This window comes from Chiloscyllium punctatum, chromosome 37 (genome assembly GCF_047496795.1).
Source record: "Chiloscyllium punctatum isolate Juve2018m chromosome 37, sChiPun1.3, whole genome shotgun sequence".
Classification (NCBI taxonomy): Eukaryota; Metazoa; Chordata; class Chondrichthyes; order Orectolobiformes; family Hemiscylliidae; genus Chiloscyllium; species Chiloscyllium punctatum.
In genome coordinates, this window is record NC_092775.1 from 36744399 (window position 1) to 36769505 (window position 25107).

General features: G+C 40.4%; 1 protein-coding gene across 2 annotated transcripts in view; it reads right to left on the reverse strand.

The window, feature by feature from the left end:
• helz2a (helicase with zinc finger 2a) overlaps positions 1-25107 on the reverse strand; it is a 104541-nt gene that overhangs the window by 63286 nt on the left and 16148 nt on the right. For both annotated transcript variants that reach the window (XM_072556579.1, XM_072556578.1), the window contains exons 2-8: positions 23475-24563; positions 21721-21904; positions 21482-21589; positions 11002-11510; positions 8779-9408; positions 6034-6823; positions 3123-3198 (exon numbers count right to left, since the gene is read on the reverse strand). In XM_072556579.1, the coding sequence (XP_072412680.1) occupies positions 3123-3198; positions 6034-6823; positions 8779-9408; positions 11002-11510; positions 21482-21589; positions 21721-21904; positions 23475-24469 (3292 nt within the window). In that variant the 5' untranslated portion in view covers positions 24470-24563. The remainder of the gene's footprint in view (positions 1-3122; positions 3199-6033; positions 6824-8778; positions 9409-11001; positions 11511-21481; positions 21590-21720; positions 21905-23474; positions 24564-25107) is intronic.

Consider the following 25107-nt stretch of genomic DNA (forward strand, 5'->3'; position numbering starts at 1 on the left):
CCTCTGTGAGATTCCATGAATTCTCTTGGGAGAAAAATAATTCTGTTTCTTTTTACTTTCTCTGTCTGACTCTTTTATATATTCCCCTTAGTTCCATCTGTATTTTACAAACTTTTACTTTGCTTCACGTACGTGAATAATCTGATTATTTTAATTATTCACCTAAGTGTTATGAACCAGACTAAAACCCCTCAAAATATTAAGAAGCTTGCCATGACCCTAACTTTCTCTTATTTTAAAGGCAAGTGCCAGGCATTGCATTCTGGTGCAAATCAATTGGCCAAACTATCAGGCTTGAAGCTAAACACACTTTGTTCAAACACTTTAATTAAAGAGCAACAAAAGAAATAAGAAATCGGAATCATTTAACTCTACCGGAAACTGAACAGAATTATGGATCAACCACTAAACAGGAACTTTTCCAATATAATAACATCCCATAAACACACCCTTGGCAAAGGCAAATTCAGTAAAATAGATAGTCTCACATTCAATTCTAGCAGCAGGAAGAAAACCCCAGCTTTTAACTGTAACAGAGAAAGGAAACATAGCTTCCACATTCAGCTTGGCAACTGTTACTGAAAAACTAAAACTCCTGGCTCTGTAAGAGCTTGACTCCACTCATTCAGGCTGCTTCTATCATTCCAACTTTAATAAAAACCCTAAGGCCTCACAAATTGTTTACTTTATTAGCTCTGAGTAAATTGCTCAGCATTTCCCTCTCAATCCTTCTTCACAGTAAAAATTAGGACAAAATATACTTCTTAAAGCCATATCAACACACTTGGAACATGGGCATCGCTGGTTGGACTGCATTTATTCCAATTCCTAATTGCCTTTGGTGGTGATAATCTACCTTCTTGAACCACTGCAGTCCATATGCCTTTATGGAGGGAATTGCAGCAACAGTGAAAGAAAGGCGATACGTTTTCAAGTCAGGATAAGTGGCTTGAAGGGAAACTTGCAGTTGGTGATGTTCCTATCTATCTGCTGCTCTGATCCTTCTAAATGGAAATGGTCATTGGTTTGGAAGATGGTGTCTAAGAATCTTTCGTGAATTTCTGCAATGCATCTTGTAAATAGTGCACATAGTTACTACAGAGCATCAGTAGAGGAGGGAGTGGATGCTTGCGGATATGGTGCCAAACGAGTGGGCTGCTTTATCCTGAATGGTGTCAAGCTTCTCGAGTGTTATTGAAGCTGCACCAATTCTAGCAAGTGTATTCCATCATACTGTGCACTTGTGCCTTGTAGATGGTGGACAGGCTTTGAGAGTAAGGAGTTGAGTAATGCTCCACAGTATTCCTAGTCTCTGACCTGCTCTTGTAGCCTCTATGTTTATGGGGCAAGTCCAATTGAGTTTCTGATCAATGGGAACCCTCAGGATGTTGACACTGGAGGATTCAGTGATGGTAACACCATTGAATGTCAAAGGGTAATGGTAAGATTTTTGGTGATGGTCATATCCTGGCATTTGTGTGGCACAAACATTACTTGTCCAAGCCTGGATATTGTCCAGATGTTGTTGCAATTGAACATGGACTGCTTCAGTGTCTGAGGATTCGCAAACGGTGCTGAACATTATGCAATCATTGGCAAATTTCCTCACTTCTGACATTACAATGGAGGGAAGGACATTGATGAAGGAGCTGAAGATGGTTGGGCTTTGGACACTATCCTGGGGAACTTCAGAAGCAACGTGCTGAAGCTGAGATGACTCACCTCCTACAATCACAATCACTCTGTCTTTTGTGCACAGGACGTACTTAGGCAGCAATGTCCTGGAGCTTAGATGACTGAGCTCCTACAATCACAAACGTCCTGCCTTTTGTGTACGGGGCGTACTTAGGTAATTTTTCACATTGTCAGTCAGTATACTGGAAGAGCTTGGAAAAGGGAGCTGCAAGTCCTAGAGCAGAAGCTTTCAGTACTATTGCTGAAATGTTGTCAGGGCCCACAGCCTTTACGGTATTGAGTGCCTCCAACATTTCTTGTTATCATGTGGCGCGAATTGCATTGGCTGAAGATTGGTGCCCTGCATTTACTTCCTTGATTAGGTGGCACAGTTCTGTAATGATGCTTTAATCTAATTCATTGAAAACCCTTGCTGTCAATTGCCCATTGTCAATTGCCTCAGGTACCTTAGATTTCTAATGCAGGGTGCTTCACAGAAACAGCTGAGAGGCAGAAAAGCTGCAGATGCTGGAAACCAAGGTAGACAATCAGGAGGCTAGAAGAACACAGCAAGCCAGGTAGTATCAGGAGGTGGAGAAGTCAACATTTCGGATGTAAACCTTCTTCAGGAGTCAAGAAGGGTTGACTCCTTTTTTTTTCTTACAAAGATGTGCAGGTTAGGTGAATTGGCCATGGTAAATTATTCATAGTGTTAGGTGCATCATTCAGAGGGAAATGGATCTGGGTGGGTTGCTCTTTGGAGGGTCGTTGTGGACTGGTCGGGAATCTAATCATTAACTTCTCCACTTCATAGAAATAAGTGCAAGACAGCTAGAGATCTCTGCTGACAAGCACACAGAAAAAGTCTTTCAGGAACTGTAAATAAGGGAAAGAGGGAAGGTCATTCTTTTATGGCTGAGAACAAAATCTGAGCCATTGCATTTGCTGCTGTGGATTCATTGTATATGTCGGCTAAGGTCCTACAGAAAAATGGCTTACTGCCATTTTGAAGGGAAGTATCCATAAGGTTCTGTCACAGATTCTTACAGCTGACATTCTCTCCCAATTAATAAATGTTGGAAAGTTCATTTTTCAAAATTTGAACTCTCATTGGGACAGAATTTGACATGCACACTTTTAAACATCCAGTGACTAAGAACATTGCATTGTGTTTTGTTTTACCTTTCAAGTATCTTCAAAAGCAATTTCTTAAACGTGAACTTTTTTACTTATATACGCAGACCTCAACTGAAAATGAATTTAAAAAGGGATAACATGCTGTCTATGCGTTTTCACAAATTTTTATAACCTTTTAGAACCAAACCAGGGTTATTTTGAACTCATTATAAATGGGAATGGTTTCTCAACAGGAGACAGAAAACGCAATATCAACTTGAAAGCCATGTTAAAAACTTTCTAATAGTTCAACCAGTTATAAATATGCCTACCTTGAATATTGAAAACATTCTCGACAGTTACTGTTGAATATCCACATTGCCTGAGTCCGTGCCTCAAGCACTGAACCTAAATTAAACAAAAATGATTACTAGATGTGCAATTAATGTTTTTTTTGTTTCTTGACTGAAATAAAGTAAGTCTTTCTAAGTAAACTGAAAATTTGAGTTTGCAAAGCAAGAAGTGCATCCCTCACCTTCCTCATTAACATTGGGCCCTCTACTTTTTGTCATTTACATAAATGATTTGGATGCGAGCATAAGAGGTACAGTTAGTAAGTTTGCAGATGACACCAAAATTGGAGGTGTAGTGGACAGCGAAGAGGGTTACCTCAGATTACAACAGGATCTGGACCAGATGGGCCAATGTGGCAGATGGAGTTTAATTCAGATAAATGCGAGGTGCTGCATTTTGGGGAAGCAAATCTTAGCAGGACTTATATGCTTGATGCTAAGGTTTGAGGGAGTGTTACTGAACAAAGAGACCTTGGAGTGCAGGTTCATAGCTCCTTGAAAGTGGAGTCGCAGGTAGATAAGATAGTGAAGAGGCATTTGGTATGCTTTCCTTTATTGATAAGAGTATTGAGTACAGGAGCTGGGAGTTCATGTTGCGACTGTACAGGACGTTGGTTAGGCCACCGTTGGAATATTCCGTGCAATTCTGGTCTCCTTCGAATCAGAAAGATGTTGCGAAACTTGAAAGGGTTCAGAAAAGCTTTACAGGTATGTTGCCAGGGTTGGAGGATCTGAGCTAAGGGAAAGGCTGAACAGGCTGGGGCAGTTTTCTCTGGAGCCTCGGAGACTGAGGGGTGACCTTATAGAGGTTTACAAAATTATGAGGGGCATGGATAGGGTAAATAGGCAAAGTCTTTTCTCTGGGGTCAGGGAGTCCAGAACGAGATGGCATAGGTTTAGGGTGAGAGGGGAAAGATATAAAAGAGATCTAAGAGACAACTTTTTCACGCAGAGGGTGGTACGTGTATGGAATGAGCTGCCAGAGGATGTGGTGGAGGCTGGTACAATTGCAACATTTAAGAGGCATTTGGATGGGTACATGAATAGGAAGGATATGGGCCAAGTGGTGGCAAATGGGATTAGATTAATTTAGGATATCTGGTCAGCATGGATGAGTTGGATCGAAGGGTCTGTTTCCATGCTGTACATCTCTTTGACTCTGTAATGTTTAGTCTCTCAATTAATTGTAACTCTGTGGTGCTCCTTATTATCCCATGGCCTATGTAATCATTCACTTCAATTGCATGGGAGATTCCACACGTGTATGATTCAATTGAAAAAAAAGCAGAGGTAGATGGATTTGTGTTTCAGATTCACATTGCATTTCTTTACTCGCAAAAAAGTGAATCAATCGCGAAGAGAGTAGGCAGTTCTGCATCCAGGTCCCACCCATCATTTTTAAAGCTTTCTAGGGTCTCCCCAATTCTGTGAATTCTAGCCTGTGTGGATTTTCTCTTTCCAGTTGGAGAGTTTTCAAATTCCAGTTCACTATAATTCAGTAGCTATGGAAGCAGCAAAATAATGGTCAGGTGGGTGCTAATCTCACAGCAGCCAACTAACAATCCCTTTGAATATCAAGCACCAAAAGACAAGAGTTAGCCTTCCCTCAAATACATTCATTACTTTCATGGATAGAAAATAAAAACAAAATCACTACTTAATTATTTAATAATGAACAACTGAATAATAACTGTGTTAAAAGACTTGTTCATACCGCAGGATAATCTTATGTCGCTCACAGTGGTTACAAATAAGGGAAAAGTTTTACAATTGTAAACCAAAACTAGAAGTGAACTTAAGGACAAAACAAGTTGATTGCTGAGATTTTAATAAAATAAACAGGCAAAGTTGGAAGTGTTTAACTGAACTTGGCATAGTTAGACTTGGAGCCTGAAATTGTTGTAATAGAGAGAAAGAAAGAAATGAACACAACTGATAAAAGATCTTGCTGTAGGCTGCACTTCTACCCTGTACAATGGATCATCTCTAAGTTATGTTGTCAGCAAAACTATGACAGATTGATTACTTGCATATTTATCAAGTATCTAAATTAAAAACAGAAAAAACAGCCCATTTCTCTTGAGCTTTTAAGGGCCGCAGGTCTTGCAAGACAACTATAATATAATCCGAGAGAGTTATGCTGGTGTGTTGGATCGCTTTTTGAAATTATTATTGCCATTGAGACTGAAGGGCACAGTGAATTTACACACTGATTTTACATTGCTGTGTCTCAGGTCTGGATTCAGCTCAGCTGGGTTGGAATCTCTATTCTGCTAATTCAAAATGAGTGGATTCCCCTTTCAGGCATAAAAGTAGGACCATGTGGCACTAATTTGCAAAAGGTTTGAAAACAGGCCATGGACACCTTTGCAGGAAGGCTCACAAAAAGATAGAAGATGAAACCTTCTCAGATTATAAGGTTCAGAAATACTTGGGGTAAATATTAATTGTTTCAGTCTGTTTCTGACTTTTGCTCTACTTGGTTCAAGAGTATTTAACATTGCTGAACCAAAGATGAAGACAAGGTCAACTCCAGTGTCTCTCTTTCCATGATGTGTTCACAAATCCAGCAAAAATAATGCTGGGTGGAGAAAGATTTTCACTGTTACTAATTAAGTGCACTTGCTTGAAATCGTTCTGCAGAATCTTGTACAATATTTCCCTGGCCAGAAACATTGGTCTGGATTTTGTGCTGTACTCCTTTCTAACGGTTACATACAAGGAAATTGGTCCTGTTCAAAATTATTGTTATATAAAGATATAATTATTGTCATTGTTTATTCCGAGCTGTTTAAGGGGCTATAATTGATTCCTAAATCCCTTCTTTCAAAGCAAATTTAGTCATTTCAAATTGTTAAATGGTTTCAGTATATATTCTAAAGTGCATTACCTGAAATCCTTCAGAAGACACTACGCACACTGAGCTTGGATCCAGTTGTCCCCACTCCACGGGCCAGCTATTCAGAACTGACTCTACTTTTTCAACAACTTGAAGAACTTCAGCCTCATTACACCAGGATAACTTGGAAGAGTTGAAACTGCTGATACCATGAACATAGCAAAACATTAAAGGGTAGAACTGAGGATGAGGCTGAATGTCTCCACTTGCTTGAATGACATCAGCCTTTAGCATATAAAAGTGCATTGACACAAAGTGAACGATCTCCTTCACTGATCTATAATTTTCCCTGAAGATTATGCGACTTTTGGTTGCTTTGTCATGTTTTTCCTTCTGATAAAATTGGAACAGACGGTTGAGCAAGGTGTAGTCTGCCATCTCACTACTTTCGATGGAGAAAAGTTTGGGTGTCATTTGCATGTGATCTCCTGCAAGAACGATTCGTGTTTTATTGCTCGCTAGGGCAAGTGGAATCAGTGCATCACATTCCAACATCTGAGCTGCTTCATCAATCAGGATGTGTGTGAAAAAGCCAAGGGGCAATTTGAGTTCAGAAAACAATTTTGCCTCCATGCAAGTGGTGATGACTATACGGTATGATTCTAAAGTACTTCTGTCAGGCAAAACAAATGAACTGTTTGAAAATAAGCAATATTGTTTTGTGATGGGATCAGTGTGAATGGGGTTTTGCTTCACATATTTCATTCGCAGTGGTCTTCCGTGAAGATTCCCAGCATTCACATCGAAATGAAAATAATCCTTGACATATAAGTCTGCGGCACTGAAATGACAAGGCAAACAATTAATTAAACTGAAGCAATTTATTTAGGATTTTAAATGTTTTTAAATTTACACATTCATTTGCTGATGGGACATATTAATGTTAACACAGAGACAAATATTATGCTGTTTTGCGTTGGCACAAGCGTCTAAAGGACAATTGAAGCAATCTAGTTTTAAAGTCGAGAATTTTACATATCATTCTATTTAATCATTAGTTGTGGACAGAAGTTGAACATTACTGGAGATTATTAAACAGATTATCAATTTCAGCCTTATATAATCTCTATGTTCAACATTAAATATATAATTTTGCAATAACTACAAGTTCTCAACTCTTTGTAATGTGAGATTGAATGACTTGTCTGGCAACTGAATGTACAAGTAAGTGCTTTAACTCCATATGAGTTCTCATTTTTACTATTAGGAACAGGGACTCAATAATATATCAAGTAATGACATTGTGAAATTGAAATATCAGGCTGGAATTTGTAGAGTTTGTTGGAATGGGCAAGATGGCATGCAGGGACTGAGAATTGCACAGGAGACAGTGCCAGGAAAACTCCATAATTAATGAAGTCATGAAGGGAAGGATAACAAAATGGGTATCTTGCCCATTCATGGCAGGAAGGTAGTTGATATGATGATTTGCATATCTGCATATAATATTCCTGCAATTTAACATGATATAATTCTGCCCCTCATTTCAGTGAAATACAACATGCCTCCTTGTGTTTTCCAGTGAAATCTGGCAACATATGCGTGGCTTCCTGAACTCATTATATGGGTCCTTTGGACTTCTAGGTAACTCAGTCACAGGGCACTACAATGATCTAACTGATATTTTCTCCATGTAACAAATTCCTTAGCAGATACTCTGAGGGGTTGAGCCTCAGCCAGAAAATTCAGAAGTATTAGGTCCAAAATGTAAAGAGGCTCTGCACAACTAAAGTGTATCACAAATTGAAGTCACGAAAAAGGGAAACATTTTGGAGACTGCCTTCAAGAAAGCGAAAGGCAGCAGCAAAATGGGGATCACCCACCCTATTCTTCTTAATTGTCATGCTGGAGGAGATGCTCCAACCTGCTGAATATCATGCCACACATGATCAGAAAAAGGAGTCAGTACAAAAGCAAGTGGACGGGGTGTAGCCTTCACTGAATTCACTGAGATGATATATTAGTTGAATTGTGATTCTCAGAACTCAGTTGACATAACGATGCCACTAAATAATCTTGCTTAACAGTAGAGCAATATACTGCTTAGTCACTGAAGCATAATTTTTGTACTTGAGCAACACAAATTCAGACGTTAGAAATCTAAACTGCCCAGCTTCTTTAAAAAGCCTGCAAGACAATGTCCAACTTAACATAGGGCTGGCTGCCTGTAAATATGGTACCAACTCCTGCACAGCAAATGATTCAACAGTAAGCATTAATTGACCAATCTCTTCCAAATGAAGCTCTGCTAAGTATCTCAGACCTGTGCCAGATTCCCAATAACCTCTCTGCCCACTAGCATGATGGTAGGCCTAAAATGGACTCCTTCAGTTTACTGACCTTCTTTCCAATATTTACGATCCATTTTCAAAAATACTCTGTATTGCTAACCCATTTAGCTGGTTAGCTGGTTTGCAAAGCCAACAGTGCGGATTCAATACCCACATTGGCTAAGGTCACCGTGAAGCTCCTGTCTTCTCAACCTCACCCCTCACCTGAGGCATGGTGACCCTCAGGTTAAACACACCACCAGTCATCTCTCTCTCTAAGGACAGCCTTTGGTGACATTGCCTTTTATTTTTACAGAATGAAATGTCACTTACTGAAACTTTGAAACCACCAAGAATGATGAGTTTGACGTTAATTCAGGAATGTTATTTGCTGTTGTTAAATGTTTCCCGAATGAAGGAATTCCCATATTGCCCTATTGTAAACAGAGAATAACATGCTACTCACCTGTTAGTGTCAGTACATAACAGTAATCTAGTATTTGGTTTCTTCAATATTTCCAAAGCAGCTGTTGCCAAGGTAAAGGTCTTTCCAGTTCCAAATGGCCCGTAAATTAGAAGAGGGGGGGCTGATTTTTTCCCAGTTGTATTTCCAGCTATGAAGGCAACAGCAGCTTGTTGCTTCTGGTTTCCAACCAGAATAGGATCAGTAAACTGAGGAATGGAACAGTTGACAATATCTGGAAAAATGATTTGCTCATTTGGAAGTTTATCCACAGCTTGGTGCCTGAAGCAAAAAGGAAGCCGGTCTAATTGGAACTGAATCTCTACGTTGTGATAGCTTCCTTTGTGGAATGCAAGCTCAGTGTGGCATCGCAGAGACAGCTTCAGAGCAAGGCGCTTTTCAGTGGTAGCTTCACGAAAGATGGCAGCCTCATAAACAACATTGTGCAATGATGGACTTGGTGCTAACAGCACGGTATTAACTGCTCTCTTGAACAGGAAGCCTTCATTTGAATCAGTCAAAGCAGAAGGGGGTGGAAAAACGGCAAATAATTCTCCTTTTTGTGCAATCATTAACCCTTCAAACACATCTTCCAACATGTCAGTGATAAAAATGGTCGTCATTAGACTCAGCCTAACAGGGAGACATTTGAGAATTAGGTTTAACATGGTTAACATAGTAGACTTTACAGTTTGCTGATGTTTTTAGAACTATAAGTACCTATGCAATTGAGCACAAATGTACATAGCGGAACTTGCTTTATTCCACAGACCAACGCAAACTGGATGTAGAAAACAATAATGGCCCTCAGGAATTTTTTAAACTGAACTGATGAGCTGCAGATAACTGCCTAGAATCTGCAGGCAGCTGGCCAGAGAAGAGGATATCAATTTTTGGCACTTAGTTGTCAGAAGTGGCCACAGGTAGGTCCTGGGAGAAGCAATGAATGGTAATGGAAGGAGTTAGAGATCAGTAGAGGGAAGGGGTAGTAACTGGTAGTGGGGGGAGGGTGTACTGATCAGTAAAGGCATGATTGGTGAAATTTTGGCTCAACTGGAAGTTACTGCACTGGCTTTGGTTTGGGGTGATGTCAGGACCCTCCTTCCCATCGTCTTCTGCCCTAGTCCCACTGAATTTGTTTTGTAAAATGACATGTTGATTTCTAAAGGGTCCAGGCTGCTTCTTTGAATTTCTTTTGGGATTCAATAATATCCGACCAAAGCTTAATTTGACTTGTCTTGCTGCACTGGGTCCTGAATCACACCAGCAGAGTGATCTCCTAGTTCAGGGAATGTCTGTCCCTTGTCTGATTCCATAAGGAGATTTCCCTTTTTGAGGGCAGGCAAAATTCTGCCCTTTACATGCTAGATCAGAAAATCCTGAAACCATTAGAATAATGGAACCATTAGTTCATTAGTTTTTGGGCCAGTTCCATAGTCAGCTGTCAGGCAAAGGGGGACATCAGTGAAACTCCTGAGAAACTTCAAAACCCACAGTTTCTCATGTCTGGCAAGGTTAGCACTCCATCTTTCTCAAAAAGTGCTCATGTTGTGCCCTACTGAAGACAGGCACACAGAATATCAGTAGACTACCTGTGATCTAAGGAATCAGGGTTTTATAAAACAAAGAACTGCAGATGCTGAAAATTGGAAACAAAAATCTGAAGAAGAGCCACTGAACCCGAAATGTCAACTCCACTCTCTCTCCACAGAAGCTGCAGAACTGCTGAGCTTCTTCAGCAAATTGCATTTTTGAGTCAGGGTTTCACTTCCTCAAATAATGAGACAGCTTTCGGAACAGGAAACAGAAACATACTGAACAGATGAGCTCCATCTTTACAAATGCAAAGTAAAGATGTTTGCTGACAGAGTAAATAGAATGAAGGGAGAGTATTTAACAATATAGGGGAGATGTAACAAATACCTGTACCAATTAGAACAAACCTTAAGGTGGGCCGGCCAATAATATATGTAAATCTGATGGTCAGAGATGGACTAAATGGAAAAAAATGGAAACATTGGAGCTGCAGTTGCATAAATTCAATTAATCTAACAGGTCTTGCAAAGGCTAATAAAATGGATGCCATCACCATCATAGAGAACACCAGGAGTTTACTGTTTTCCATTTAGATCCAAATTGGCTTATTCTCTCTCTACTGAGTTTGGGCTTGAGCATGACATTTTGTTGTAGATACTGTCTGGACAGCTTTCTCATCAGATACTTTACCGTGAAACTACAACTTCTTCAGCTTGTTCCTCTCGATACAGGAAATTGTGCATTCTCTCTCTGTAATTCACACGTGTTATCGGAATGTTTGCCTTGTCTTTCACTTTATATTCCAATGATAAAGCAGGTGACTTGTACTCCTGCAACACCAGAAGTTCATTCTCAGTTTTCTCCACGCAAGGTACAATCCTCCGATTGCCACTGTGCCACCTCTCCAGATCGGCAAATTGGGCATCGGTGTTTGGGTTTTCTGGTGGTTGGAAAGCATTTGTTTTACAGACATTAATCTTCCTGACAAGGAGAGGTCGGCTTCCAAAATCAAAAACAACCCACTGGTCATAAATTCCTAAGGTCCCAGCTTCAAATAAGACACCAACATGATAGGAAGTTTCTGATATTCGGAATTTGATGCCTTCAGAAATAGCACAATTCTTTGGTATATCTTTTCCTTCCAACCAGAACACTGCACCTGGATCTCTCTTCAGCAGTGCAACATACAACAATGGTTTCTGCACACAACAACAAAAAAAATTAGCAATATTTTTCATCCAATTCAGACATGACAGTATCAACATTTTTTCCAACGTATAAGGACAAACCAGAGAACAAGGATCAAAATAAGGATAGTCTATCAGACACCATTTCAGATCATTGAGACAAGGGTACTGTTCAACAAAAATTATTAGCCTCACTCAGAGAGCTCATAGATAGGATCAGGTTTTGAAATGTAGTACCTTCTACTTATACATAAGTCTCTTTGACCTTAGGAATGAGTCACGTTGCTGGATGAAAGAAAGGAAATTTTACTGCTCCATTTATCTCAATCTGCTTTGGGACTGTTCAACAATAATAATGAATGACGAACAGTGGCAAAGGTTTCTATTTAACAGCATTGACATTCTTCCATCTCATTACAACAAAAAAAGAACAAATAATCAAACGGAAAAGGAACTCCAAAAAAAAGGAAGGATAGGATCATTAAAAAATGACTTGAATTTTATGCTTACCTTGCTAATGGGATGGCAAGCATGCTAATGTTGCCTGTCCTCCTACTCCCACATCCTGCTTCCATCAGTATTTTCCCATGACGGGGGGGAGGGGCATCAAGCTCCACATATGCCCACTGGACAATTGAGGTCTTAAAGGGAACAATAACTAGCCTTTTAAGGCCTCCTGCTGCTGTCACTGGATCTTTACTTGTGGCAGTGGAGCCTTTTTCTAGGTCTCGCCATGACCCAAGCAAGAGCAGTCAGTCTGGTGACAGGCTGGGAGGAGGTGTACCTCATCAATGACTCCCCCTGCAAGTTGTGAATACCTCCCCAGATTGTCCCCCTCCCTGACCTGTCACACTTGCCCCCATTCTCTTTAACCAGGAGACTTTCAGGCTGTACTCCACTGCCAAATGTCACCCTCAGATACTACTGCACTTCCTGGTGGCACTGCTCAGACAAGACAGCTTCTGGTAATTTGATTGGCCAGCAATTCTCTGAGGCAGGACTTCCTCTTGGAAAGGGATGGAAGTCCCATCTCAGTCAGTTAGAGGTTTGGAATGATCCCATTCTGACTCCAAGTAAGTGGAAAGAATATCAAGAGATGAAGGTTAGAATCTTTCTTGTTGAAGGTGGTCATTACCTGGTACTTGTGTGGCATGAATGTTACTTGCCAGTTATCAGGCTAAACCAGGTCTTGCTACATCTGGATATGGACAGCTTTAGGATTGAAATAGTGAGCTTTATACTTTCATGAGTTGTGGCTTCCACCTGTGCTCCATGATAATGCCTCCATTTTTCAGATGCCCCACTGTGTTGCAATCCCTTTTTCCCCAATGACCCTTTATCTTCATCCTTTTTGTTTGAGCTCCTCTATGTTATGATTAACAACTTCATTTTACCCACTAAGGCCTCACACTAGCAGGATGTCACTGCCTTTATAAGCCCTGTACTCTTCCCAGATCAAGGCCACAGTGATTATGAATTGCCTTGACGCCTTCTTCAAGACCTCTGACTCCTCTTCCCTGACTTATCAGAATCCACCCTTTTTTACCCTCTCTCCACCCTCAGCCAACTAAGTATGCTTCTCCTTTCCTTTTACACATTGCCATACTCTTCATGTGCTTGCAGTGTGTTTTGTCACGTTAGCTGTAGGCATATGTACTGTCTCTGGCATTGATATAGCACCATGACCTTTACCAATATGTACCCCCTCTGCCCCCAACCTTTCCCATTGTCATAATACTGCTCCTTACAGGCAAATGCTTCACTCCTGCACTCTGGTGCCCCCCCCCCCCCCCCACCCAGGCACAAGCTGTTTCTTTCCCAAGAGTACTGAGTTGCCACTCTGAGACAAAAGCTCCTGCTTGACCTTCTGAACTGAAGTGCTGCAGTGAGGGAGAAGCTGGCATATTGCTGTTTTCCAGTTGGATTCTGTCATGTGCCGAGGCATGCTGACTGCAGTTGTAAAGCTAACAAAATGAAGACATTGAATATTGTGAAGGTTTAGCTTGGGGCATCAAAGCTCTCTACCCACACAGACTAGATGTAGAAAACCAAGACAAAAGGTACACACTAGTTGCATACAGTTGAATTTCTAAAGTGAGTATCTTGATTGGGCAGATGTTAATTGGGAGCATAAACATAATTGCAGGATCTGAGGAGGAAGGACTTAATTGTTAATGTTTAACTCAATGGTGAGAACCTGATTTTAGGATCCCCACTCATTTAAGTCATCGGGCCCACCATTATTCCTGTCACTTCTGGGAGTGGATTATTATATCCACAGGTTTTATAGACAACTTTGAAGGAGGTAAGAGAGTTTGAGATGCAAGAAATCTAGGAGGAGAAATTCCAGAATTAGAAACCAGGCCCATTTACCAAACATATACTGCCAGTCAAAGACTTATTTCTGAGCAAAGTAGAAAGCAAAGTCATACCCATGTTGAAATATCCTGATATCGTCATGTTCGTGGGTGACACAAAAATAAGTGGGAAGGCAAAATGTAATATAAAGAATCTGCAGAGGGGTATTTGCAGGTTTAGTGAGTAAGCAAAACATTGACAGATGAAATATAATGTAGGAAAATGTGAGGTTTTCCACTTCAGCAGGAAGAATAAAGGAGCTGAATACTTTTTAAGTGGAGAAATAATGCAGAAATTTGTAAATCATGAAAAATTGGCACCAATGTTCAACAGGTAATGGAGAAGGGAAGTAGAATTTTGGCCCTTAGTTCAAAGGGAATGCTGTATAATGATAGGGAAGTCTTGCTAAAATTACACAGGCACCAGTTAGGCCACAGCCTGATTACTGAGAACAGTTTTGATCCTTTATCTAAGAAGAAATATATTGCCATTGGAGGCAATGCAGTGAACGTTCACTGGGTTGATCCCAGAAATGGAGGGACTTTCTCATGAGGAGAAGTTAAGTAGGTTTGGCCTGTACTCATTGGAGTTTGAAGAGGCAACCTTATTGAAACAGATAGGATTTTTACAATCTTGACAGGGTAGATGCAGAGAGGTTGTTTCCCCTTGAATGAGAGTCTAGAACCAAAAGACAAACCTTAGAGTAAGCAGCGATCCAGTTGGGACAGAGATGAGGAGGATTTGTTTTTCCTCATTGGGTAGTGTATCTATATAATTCTTTACCACAGAGGGCTGCAGGGATTGGGTCATTCTGTATATTCAAGGCTGAGGTAGATAGATTTTTAATCATTATGAGAATCAAGGGTTACTGGGAAAGCCAGGAATGTAGAGTTGGAGATTATCAGATCATTTTGAGGTCTGACATGACTCTTCTTCAGACTCATAACATTAACTCTATCTGTCAACATAGATGCTGTCAGACCTGCTGAGTCTGTCCAGAATTTTCTGCTTTTATCTCAGATTTCCATCTTCCACAATATTTTCCAGGCTAGTGACACTTCTTGTGACATCACTTTAAAGCATGGGTGTGATAATGAACCAGAGACAAGGGAGAGAACATGATCAACAACCATAAGAGGTTTTCAAGTTTCAACATTCAAGTGTAAGGGTGTCTGTTTCTCTGTTCCTTACATCTCTGAAACCAACCTGTCTGTAAACCAAACCTATCTTAATTTGTCAAGTATAGTCAATCAACGTCATTTACTATCCCTGGGTGATGCTAACTTTCCAAAACAATATTTGAATACAACACCACCCACATTCTATGAATGAATTTTGAAAATAAAAAATGGCACACTCTTAGTCATCACTGGGAATTCTCATTGTATTTGCCTGCATATCTTTGAAAATGCTCCCAAAATATAAATGAAAATTGAAGATGCTCCAAAAATTAAGCTGTGGATTTTGGCTGCTAGGAAACTAATAGGATGCTCCAAAAGAGGTTGCATGTGATTTAAAAAAAATACATGACTAAGAAACTGACGACTGTTTCCCAAAACAAGTAGAAAATGGAACTGTATATTTTTGCAAGTTAAGTTTAGTCATTTTTAGTTCCAGATGTGGAAAAATGCATTTTGTTACAAACTCATTTTCAGCTACATTAATTTAGATTTCATTCTTTTAATACAAATTAGTTATAACCAAATTTTCAGTTGTATTCCTTGTGCTGTTGCTTAGGTTCATGGCTAAATTTGCATTCACGAACATGCAATAATGTTGGAACAGGGATCCAAAAACATAGAAGACTCTCAGAGTAACATACTTTCCTAATCAACCTGCTCAGAGATGTTATTACACACTTTCGACTTGAATCCAGGCCGTGAATATACCGAACTACCCAACCTCGATGGTGAGGATTTCCATAAATTTTCTACCTTCTGAGAGAAGAAATTCCTCCTCATCTCTGCCCCAAGTGGATCTGAGAGAGACTCTGCCACTGCACCACAAGAACAACACAATTTTCAAATGATTTTTAATCAGCCTGTTCAGACATGCTACAATACACCTCTGGAGCAAGTGGGACTTGACCATGTACCTCCTGGTTCTGGAGCAGGATCATTACCACTGCATCACAAGAGCTCCACTCTCAAAGCTAGCATCATTTCAAGAACAATTTTCACTTGGATCACTGATTAAACCTAAATATACTGATTGAAGTGAAAACAATTTCACGATCTAGAATGTTGCAATTAGAGTGAGCACAAAAGTATTTTTTTCTCTCCTTGTCGCTTCCCTTCCAACTTATATCTGCAATTTATTTGACTATTTACACTTTCAAAATTTCATAGGTTCCAGCTGCTCCCTGTCACCATGAACATGCAATCCCTTTACACATCCATCCCGCATCAGGATTTTATCAGGGCTGTCCGCTTCTTCTTTCTGGAAAAAAGCCAGAAACATTCCCACTCTCCTCCGCCTAGTCATGCTCGTCTTCATTTTGAACAACTTCCCCTTTAACTTCTTCCACTTTCTTCAGGTCGAAAGGGTGGCCACAGGTACCCACACAGACCCCAGTTATGCTTGTTTGTTTGTGGAGTATGTGGAATATTCCTTGTTTCAGTCCTACTTGGGTCCTTACTCACAAATCTTTCTCTCATACATTGATCACATCATCGGTACTGCTTCCCTCTCTAGTCCAGAATTGGAAATATTTATCAATTTCGCACCCAATTTCCACCTACTCACACCTTCACCTGAGTAATCTCTGACTCCTCCCTTTCCTTCCTCAACATCTCTATTTCCATTTCTGGGGTTGGCTAGCCACCAATCTCCAGTACTCCCGCAGTTACCTTCACTATATACCCTTACAGCCTGCTTCATGTAAAGACTCTATCTCATTCTCCCAGTCGTCCGTCTCTGTCGCATTTGTCCTGATGTCCCGATTTCAAAGAGGACGATAAATTGTATTGCATGAGAAAGAGTGCTGATTGGTTGGCAAGTTAACCTTGATCATTCGCGGTGCTGCCATGGAGAATTGACTGGGGAACAATTGTGCACCATTCTATTGTTCAATTCAAAAAGGGCACAGTGCCTGAAATGTTACTTTTCCCTTCAGCCGTATATGTTGCTTCCAGGAAGCATAAGTTAGCCACCCTGCAAGCCCTTTTGATAATATTAAATTGCTCGTCGGTGTAATATTAAGAGCCTGTTATCTAGAGTAACAGGAATGCTCTGCCCCAGAGGGCAGTGGAGGCCCAATCTCTGGATTCATTTAAGAAAGAGTTGGATAGAGCTCTCAAGGATTGTGGAATCAAGGGTTATGGAGATAAGGCAGGAACAGGATACTGATTAAGGATGATCATATTGAATGGTGGTGCAGGCTCGAAGGGCAGAATGGCCTATTCCTGCACCTATTGTCTATTGTCTATAGTAGAGTCAACTTGCAAGCCAATCAGCATATTTTACTAATACAGTATGAATTGTGCTTCCTTTGAAATTTGTCCTTACAATTGTCTTGATGAATGCAGATGAACAGTTTCAACATTGTGTCTCCTTTTCAGCAGCACTTGCACTCTACATTACATTGTACTCAGCAACTGGTTACAGACAGATTTGTTTTTAAACGAACTATAAGAAGCATTAGATTCTATTAATCAAAACCAAACTTGGACTCCTTGACTGATAAAATATGACACAACTAATGAAAAATAATATCCAAAAGATATTGGATTGGATCCAAGCTGGGAAATTTATCATAGATTCTTTCCAGGTCACTCTACACTTTGGACTGTCACAAACACTGACATTTCTATTTGTATTGCAAACATGGGTGAAGGCATAGGTCAAAGTCTGAAACATTGTGAAATTCATTATCCTAATATAGCACCCAAGTGATGTGCAGATTCGTGCAGAACTAAGCAGATGAACAGGATAAAATCGAGTAAATGGCACCTTTTGTTGCAAAATATAGTCAGAAATTGCTGGAAAATCTCAACAGGTATATATGCTGAAGATGGGGGTCGGTGGGGGGAGTATATGATAGGTGGAGATGGAGCCCAGAGAAAGAGAAAAACAGGAATGTGCCAAAGTCAGCTGAGGAGAATAAATAGCTTCTAATGGGGAATATTAGTGGCTGATAATAGATTATTTGTCGTAGCAGCCCATGTGATGACAAGACCTGGTATGTGAGGTTGGGGTAAGGACCTAGCAGAAGGTGCTCAGACCCTAAAAATATTGAATTCAATATTGAGTCCAGAAGGTTGCAGGGTTCCAAAGCAGAAAATGAGATACTGTTCTTGTCGTTTGCACTGAGGTTTCTGGAGCACTGCAGCAAGCCTGAGACAGAGATGTTGGCCAGGGAACCAGAAGCTCAGCGTCGATTTTGCAGTCTGAACATAGGCTTTCAGCAAAGTCATCACCCATTCTGTGTTTCACCTCCCCATTGTAGAGGAGATCACATTGTGAACAATTAATACAGTCGACTAGATTGAGTAAGATGCAGGCAAATCACTATTTCACCTGGAAGGTGTGTTTGGGGCCTTGGATACTGGGGCAGGAAGAAACAAATGGATATGTGTTACACCTTCTGTAATTGCATGGGAAGTTGCTGTGGAACTGTGGGAATTGAAGGGGGAGTGGGCCAGGGTGTCCCAGAGGAGAATAGTTCCTGCAGAAGGCTGACAAAAGGTGGGGAGGGGAATATGTATCTAGTGGTAGCATCATGCTGGAGGTAGCCAAAATGGTGGCTGATGATCCTCTGGATGTGGATGCTGGTGTGATATAAGGTGAGGACAATGGGGAACCTGCTGCTGTTGTGGGGTGTATGAGAGGGGGTGAAGGCAGAAGTGCAGGAGATGGGTCAGCCATAGCTGAAGGCATTGTCAACCATGGTGATGAGGAAACCTCAACTGAGTAAGAAATGAATATCTCAGAGGCCCACTTGTAGAGGTTTGACAAGGGCACCTCCTTGATTGGCATGTGCACATTCAATTAAGGACAGTGGCCAGGCTCCTAACTCTGCAAGGCCAATCAGAGACCTACCAGTTTCAAAGGACCACCAGGGTGCAGTAAAAAGTAACTAACTGTGAGTGGGAAAGAGGTGTACTCTCAGCTACTTACATTAAGAAAAGACTTCCAGGTAATGGTATTGCGGTAATATCACTGTATTTGTAATCAACACTTCCAGCCTAAAGTGAGCCTATCCTCTGACCTCTAACTGTCTAATATGGAGAAATGTAGAGATAAGTGACTGTTTCCTGTTGTAAAGCCTCTGATTCCCATTTGAGCCAGACAACAGTGGCCACAAAACTGCAGTGAAAATCTGCCTCATGATTTTCACACTATCAAGCGTCTGGAGACAAGGATTCAAATCCCATCATAGGGGCGGCACGGTGGCACAGTGGTTAGCACTGCTGCCTCACAGCGCCAGGGACCCGGGTTCAATTCCCGACTCAGGTGACTGACTGTGTGGAGTTTGCACGTTCTCCCCGTGTCTGCGTGGGTTTCCTCCGGGTGCTCCGGTTTCCTCCCACAGTCCAAAGATGTGCAGGTCAGGTGAATTGGCCATGCTAAATTGCCCGTAGTGTTAGGTAAAGGGGTAAATGTAGGGGAATGGGTGGGTTGCGCTTCGGCGGGTCGGTGTGGACTTGTTGGGCCGAAGGGCCTGTTTCCACTCTGTAAGTAATCTAATCTAATCTAAAAAAAAATGGTGCAATTTGCATTTCAGTTAAAAACTGTAATAAAAAGTCATCTTAATTTCCCACCACTGATTACTGTTTAAAACCTATCTAGTTCACTAATGCCCTTTAGGGAAGGAAATGTTCCATTCCCACTTGGTCTGGCCTTCATGTGACTCCAGCTCCTCAGCTATGTGGATAGAGTCATAGAGATGTACAGCATGGAAACAGACCCTTCAGTCCAACCCATCCATGCCGACCAAATATCCCAACCCAATCTAGTCCCACCTGCCAGCACTTGGCCCATATCCCTTCAAACCCTTCCCATTCATATACCCATCCAAATGCCTCTTAAATGTTGCAATTGTACCAGCCTCCACCACATCCTCTGGAAGCTCATTCCATACACTTACCACCCTCTGCGTGAAAAAGTTGCCCCTTAGGTCTCTATTATATCTTTCCCCTCTCACCCTAAACCTATGCCCTTTAGTTCTGGACTCCCCAACCCCAGAGAAAAGACTTTGCCTATTTACCCTTTCTTAATTTTGTAAACCTCTATAAGGTCACCCCTCAGCCTCCGACGCTCCAGGGAAAACAGCCCCAGCCTCTCCCTATAGCTCAAATCCTTGCAACATCCTTGTTAATCTTTTCTGAACCCTTTCAAGTTTCACAACATCTTTCAGATAGGAAGGAGACCAGAATTGCACACAATATTCCAACAGTGGCCTAACCAATGTCCTGTACAGCAACAACATGACCTCCCATAAGTGTATAAGTCCTGCTAAGATTTGCTTTCCCAAAATGCAGCACCTCACATTTATCTGAATTAAACTCCGTCTGCTACTTCCCAGCCCATTGGCCCATCTGGTCCAGATCCTGTTGTAATCTGAGGTAACCCTCTTCGCTGTCCACTACACCTCCAATTTTGGTGTCATCTGCAAACTTACTAACTGTACCTCTTATACTCGCATCCAAATCATTTATGTAAATGACAAAAAGTAGGGCACCCAGCACTGATCCTTGTGGCACTTCACTGGGCACAGGCCTCCAGTCTGAAAACCAATTCTCCACCACCACTCTCTGACTTCTCCTGCCCGCTAGGCAATAATGCTATCACAGCCAGTAACACTTACATCCTGTGAATGAATAGAAGAAAACTGAGAACCTACATGCCATCTTTTGGGCAGTGAGCCTGTCCTCTGACCTCTAACTCTCTAATATGGAGAAATGTAGAGATAAGTGACTGTTTCCTGTTGTAAAGCCTCTGATTCCCATTTGAGCCAGACAACAGTGGCCATAAAACTGCAGTGAAAATCTGCCTCATGATTTTCACACTATCAAACTTTCTCTTCTAGTTCATATAAATCATGTAATTTACTGGTACGTTTACTCCTGTTTGCTACATTTCTCATTCCCAACATTGTTGGATTCCACGCACACATTAAACGAAGATCAATCATTAAGCCCTTTGCTACTTCTCAATGAAGGTTTAGGACAGAATTTGTATATGTCCGCACATATGGGCATGTATTGTATTGTTTGTTATAAACTGGCATCAACTCTTTCCTGGACAGGACAGAATAGGTGTGGAAAAGTTCAAACCAGTGCAATCATATTCATTGCATTGTTTTAAATTTAAATCATGTGAATGCTGGTAAAAGTAAATATTTAAGTTTGCACTGTGGTTAATTATAAAGAACTATTGTAGTTATTTTTGTAAACAAATTACGCATGTTTATTTAACAGGAGATGTAGATGACATTCCACTCACTTAGGAGTATATTCTATTATTAATTGCAAATGGTTAAAAAGAAACTCAGTTATAGTAATACATTGTAATATGTATCCTATAAAAGTGTTGTATCTTAAATTGTCTAGTTGGGCCAGTCTGTGTGGCATTCTTTAATCTCATATACATGTGACAATACTTGAAGAGAAGCAAATATCTACCTGTGATTTTATGTGAAAATTCCACTTCAGTCTAGATCTTCTCTTGTAATAAGGTATTCTTAGTGCACAATCACATGAAATCATAACATCATCAACTTCTTCTGACATCTGTAAATCAATTAGCAATATTAAAACATTTGCAATGACAGGCATTTATTCAACAAAGTTGAATGCATGATAGAAAAGTGAATATCATTGACAAAAAAACATGTGGCCATTGATGAAAGAAAACATCTTACAATCAGTATTTCATTTCTACAGTTCCTGTATTCCTCCAGTATTCTGTCCTGATAGGGTAACAGCCCCTGATGTTTTGCTGATTGCTTCCGCTTCTGAGCAACCTCTGACCGCATCAGCCACTCTTCAAGTTCTTTGTGAGAGTGAGCGTGGATACAGTTCTCACCAAATTCACAGATGTCTAACCTTTAAAATAAAGTAGTAAGATTACTCTATAAGTCATGAAAAGGCAGAGAAAATTCCCAAGAAGTCACAGAGTCATAGAGATGTAGAAACAGACCCTTTGGTCCAACTTGTCCATCCGACCTAATCTAGTCCCACTTGCTAGCACTTGGCCCATATCCCTCTAAACCCTTCCTTTTCATACACCCATCCAAATGCCCTTTAAATGTTGTAATTATCCCAGCCTCCACTGGCAGCTAATTTGCACTGATAACCAGCAACATCAGAACTGGCTTCATATTTAAATCACTGGGTATTTCTTTTCCTCACACAATAACAGGTTTTATTAGCAACGATACTTTGTCTGCCTACGAATTAAACATACAGATCTAGCAATGCCTTGATCCAGTTGCAGGTTTTGATTTCAAGGGAAGATGTCAACTTGAAATTCTGAGAACAGGTGAATTTCCATGCAGGAAGGGAAATGAGAACATGGTCTCTTTTTGATCATGTTTTACCCCAGCTCAAATCTTCTGCCCACAGCTCACAATAGGTCACTTGTTCACCCTGTTGATCATGGAATGCTGGGTAAAGGTGAGAGGGGCAATCTTAAAGTTACTGGCATTAACAACTGTGTGAAATATTATTGCTTAATATGCTCAAAAACTAAATCAACTAAAGGAAATTGAGTAATCAACCTCAGGAAAGAGAAACAAACAAAGTTATGGTCAGGGAGATGTCTGTGCACAATGCTTTTTCAACATCTGAACTGATGGTAATAAGCAAAAATTCATCATAAGCAAAAAAGGAATCATGTCAAGAATCTATAAAGGAACTATACTTTAAAGCTATGAGATAATTCTAAGTTGTGTTAGATATTAATGTGCCAGGAATGAGCATGTATTTTTTTAAAAATCAGTTCAAAATTAAGTTCTGGTTACTAACATTGTGACACGTAGCCCTAAAATTCTTCAAAACATGCAGTCACATCCAAATCTTACTAATCTTACCAGACTTTACAAGGTCAACAGGAAGTACGTTGGCCAAGAATATTTGACACTTTACCAGTCAATGAGGGAAGGATCATTTAGTCTCACCACCCCAGCTAAGAGATAAATGCACCTTTTTTTTTCAGAGGTTTGTCTCAATGCTGTGGATATGGCCCATTTTGACAGAGGTTGCGCAACCTTTGCTCATTCCATTTACCAGCTTCCACAGGGTTATGGGTTCAAATTGAGCCAACCAAGTGGTAACTTAGACTCTGCCCTTGGCTCCAACCCTCTAAATACATTTTTTTTAATAAGGAGCAGATAAATCGGTAAATGGCACAATTGATTCTTTGCCAGGTCTCTATCGTTTTAAGGGATTCTGCTGATCTACTGTTGGAATTTCAGTGGGTCACTGTTGAGAAATCCTTTGGATTTTCAAGTTTAATTTTATCATTTCCCATTCCAGGACAGCCTGCAATGTTACACGACTCTTTCTGAAGAGGATTGCTCACTAACAACATTCGAGAAAGAATGAATATTATTCCAAGTAATTAATATTTATTCTCCGCTGGGTTAATTTGATAAATAACCAAAATTTTATTCACCTTGAACATAACTGATATTTGCTGGCTTTAAGAGGTGGTTTCCGGTGGTTCCACACAACTGTGGTGTCTGTCAAGACCATCTGAGCATGTTCTATGGATGTACAATGATTCTCAAACTTATCCTGAGAAGAAAAGATTACCAGGCAGACGCTACAATAAAACTGAACATTGTTTTCTGCCACCCTCTCTGCTCCTGGTTTTCCATTCCAGTTTTGTTGCTGAGATAATTGAAGCAAGGTTAAACGTTTCAAACCTCGGTGTATCTCTGATTTCCAGACCATCAGTTCAACTTCACTATGAGCAAAACTGCAATTCTTTAAATTATGACATGATACTCCCTGCAGAACATGTTTGCAGTATTGTAGGTTGTTTGGAGATGAGACTGGTCTAATTTCATCGCATTGTTTCATATCATTGTTATCTTCAAGGACATGCACTAATAATGGACTCCATCCATGCTGAGAGGAGAATGAACAAAGTCTGTGAATATTTTGGTAGGAAAGCTGCTGAGGGACACTGTAAAAGCATATTGCACACAACTCAGTAAATTGTCCTTCAAATTCATTAACAATTTCTTCCTCAACAGTTTGTTGTTTATTTGCTGTGCCTGAACATGGACTCCCATTGTTTGTTCTTTCCGCTACCAATTTCTTTAGCTGGTGTCGTTCAATTTGGTTTTTTCTTTCATAGTTCCACACAAAGGCTTCTTCTTCACTCCAGGCAAAGGTGCAGCGATTCTTCATCCTCTTGCAACCTGAGCCTTCCCTGTAGAAGAAACACACTTGATAGCGTGCAGGATTAATGAAAGCTGGTCGTCTGCGAATTAGTCTCCAGCTGCCATTTCTGTTCTGTTGTTTCCTGGCAACAAGCTGGAGTTGTTGGCATTTGTGGTTCACATTTTTAAGGACAATGGTACTTTCATTCGTCTTCTCGAAACATTGAGAACAAAGTAGCTGCAAATCAAGCACTTTGAATAGATCTTCCCCTCCTTTCATTCTCCCTTAGGAAGGCTACGTGCTGCTTATTCCCAATGGTCTGCTGAGTGGTCAAATGTCTGTCCCTGAGTTCTAAATGAGGTATGTATAAGTCCTGCAACAACAATAAAAGGACAAGAGAAGCTTTTTTAAAATTCATAATAGTGTAAATAAATATTAGAAAAAAAATTAAAATCGTATTTGTATGATTTTACAATGGCATGAAGTTATGAAACATTGATTGAAAGCACACTAAATGTTAGAGAGAGAACATGCTACAAGAAGAACTGCACTATGTTACAGAGTCTGACCTGATTCACAATTACAACTGACTGAAGGTGATGAAGCTACTGGTATACAGATACAGCAAGTAAATGGGAAGGCAAATGGAAGGCTGTCATTTATTGCAAGGGTAAGTTGCTAACTTTGCAAAACATTTTGCGACAATTCTACAGGAAGTTGATAAGTGTAGTGCACAAATAGGTCTCTTTACTTGCGAAAGGATATAACAGCATTAGAAGCAGTTCAGAGAATGTTCAATTGACTCATTCCTGAGATGAAAGAGTTATCTTATGAGGAAAGGTTGTGTCTGTATCCATTGCAGTTTAAAAGAATCAAAGGTGATCTTATTGTAACATATAAGATTCTGAGGAGAACAG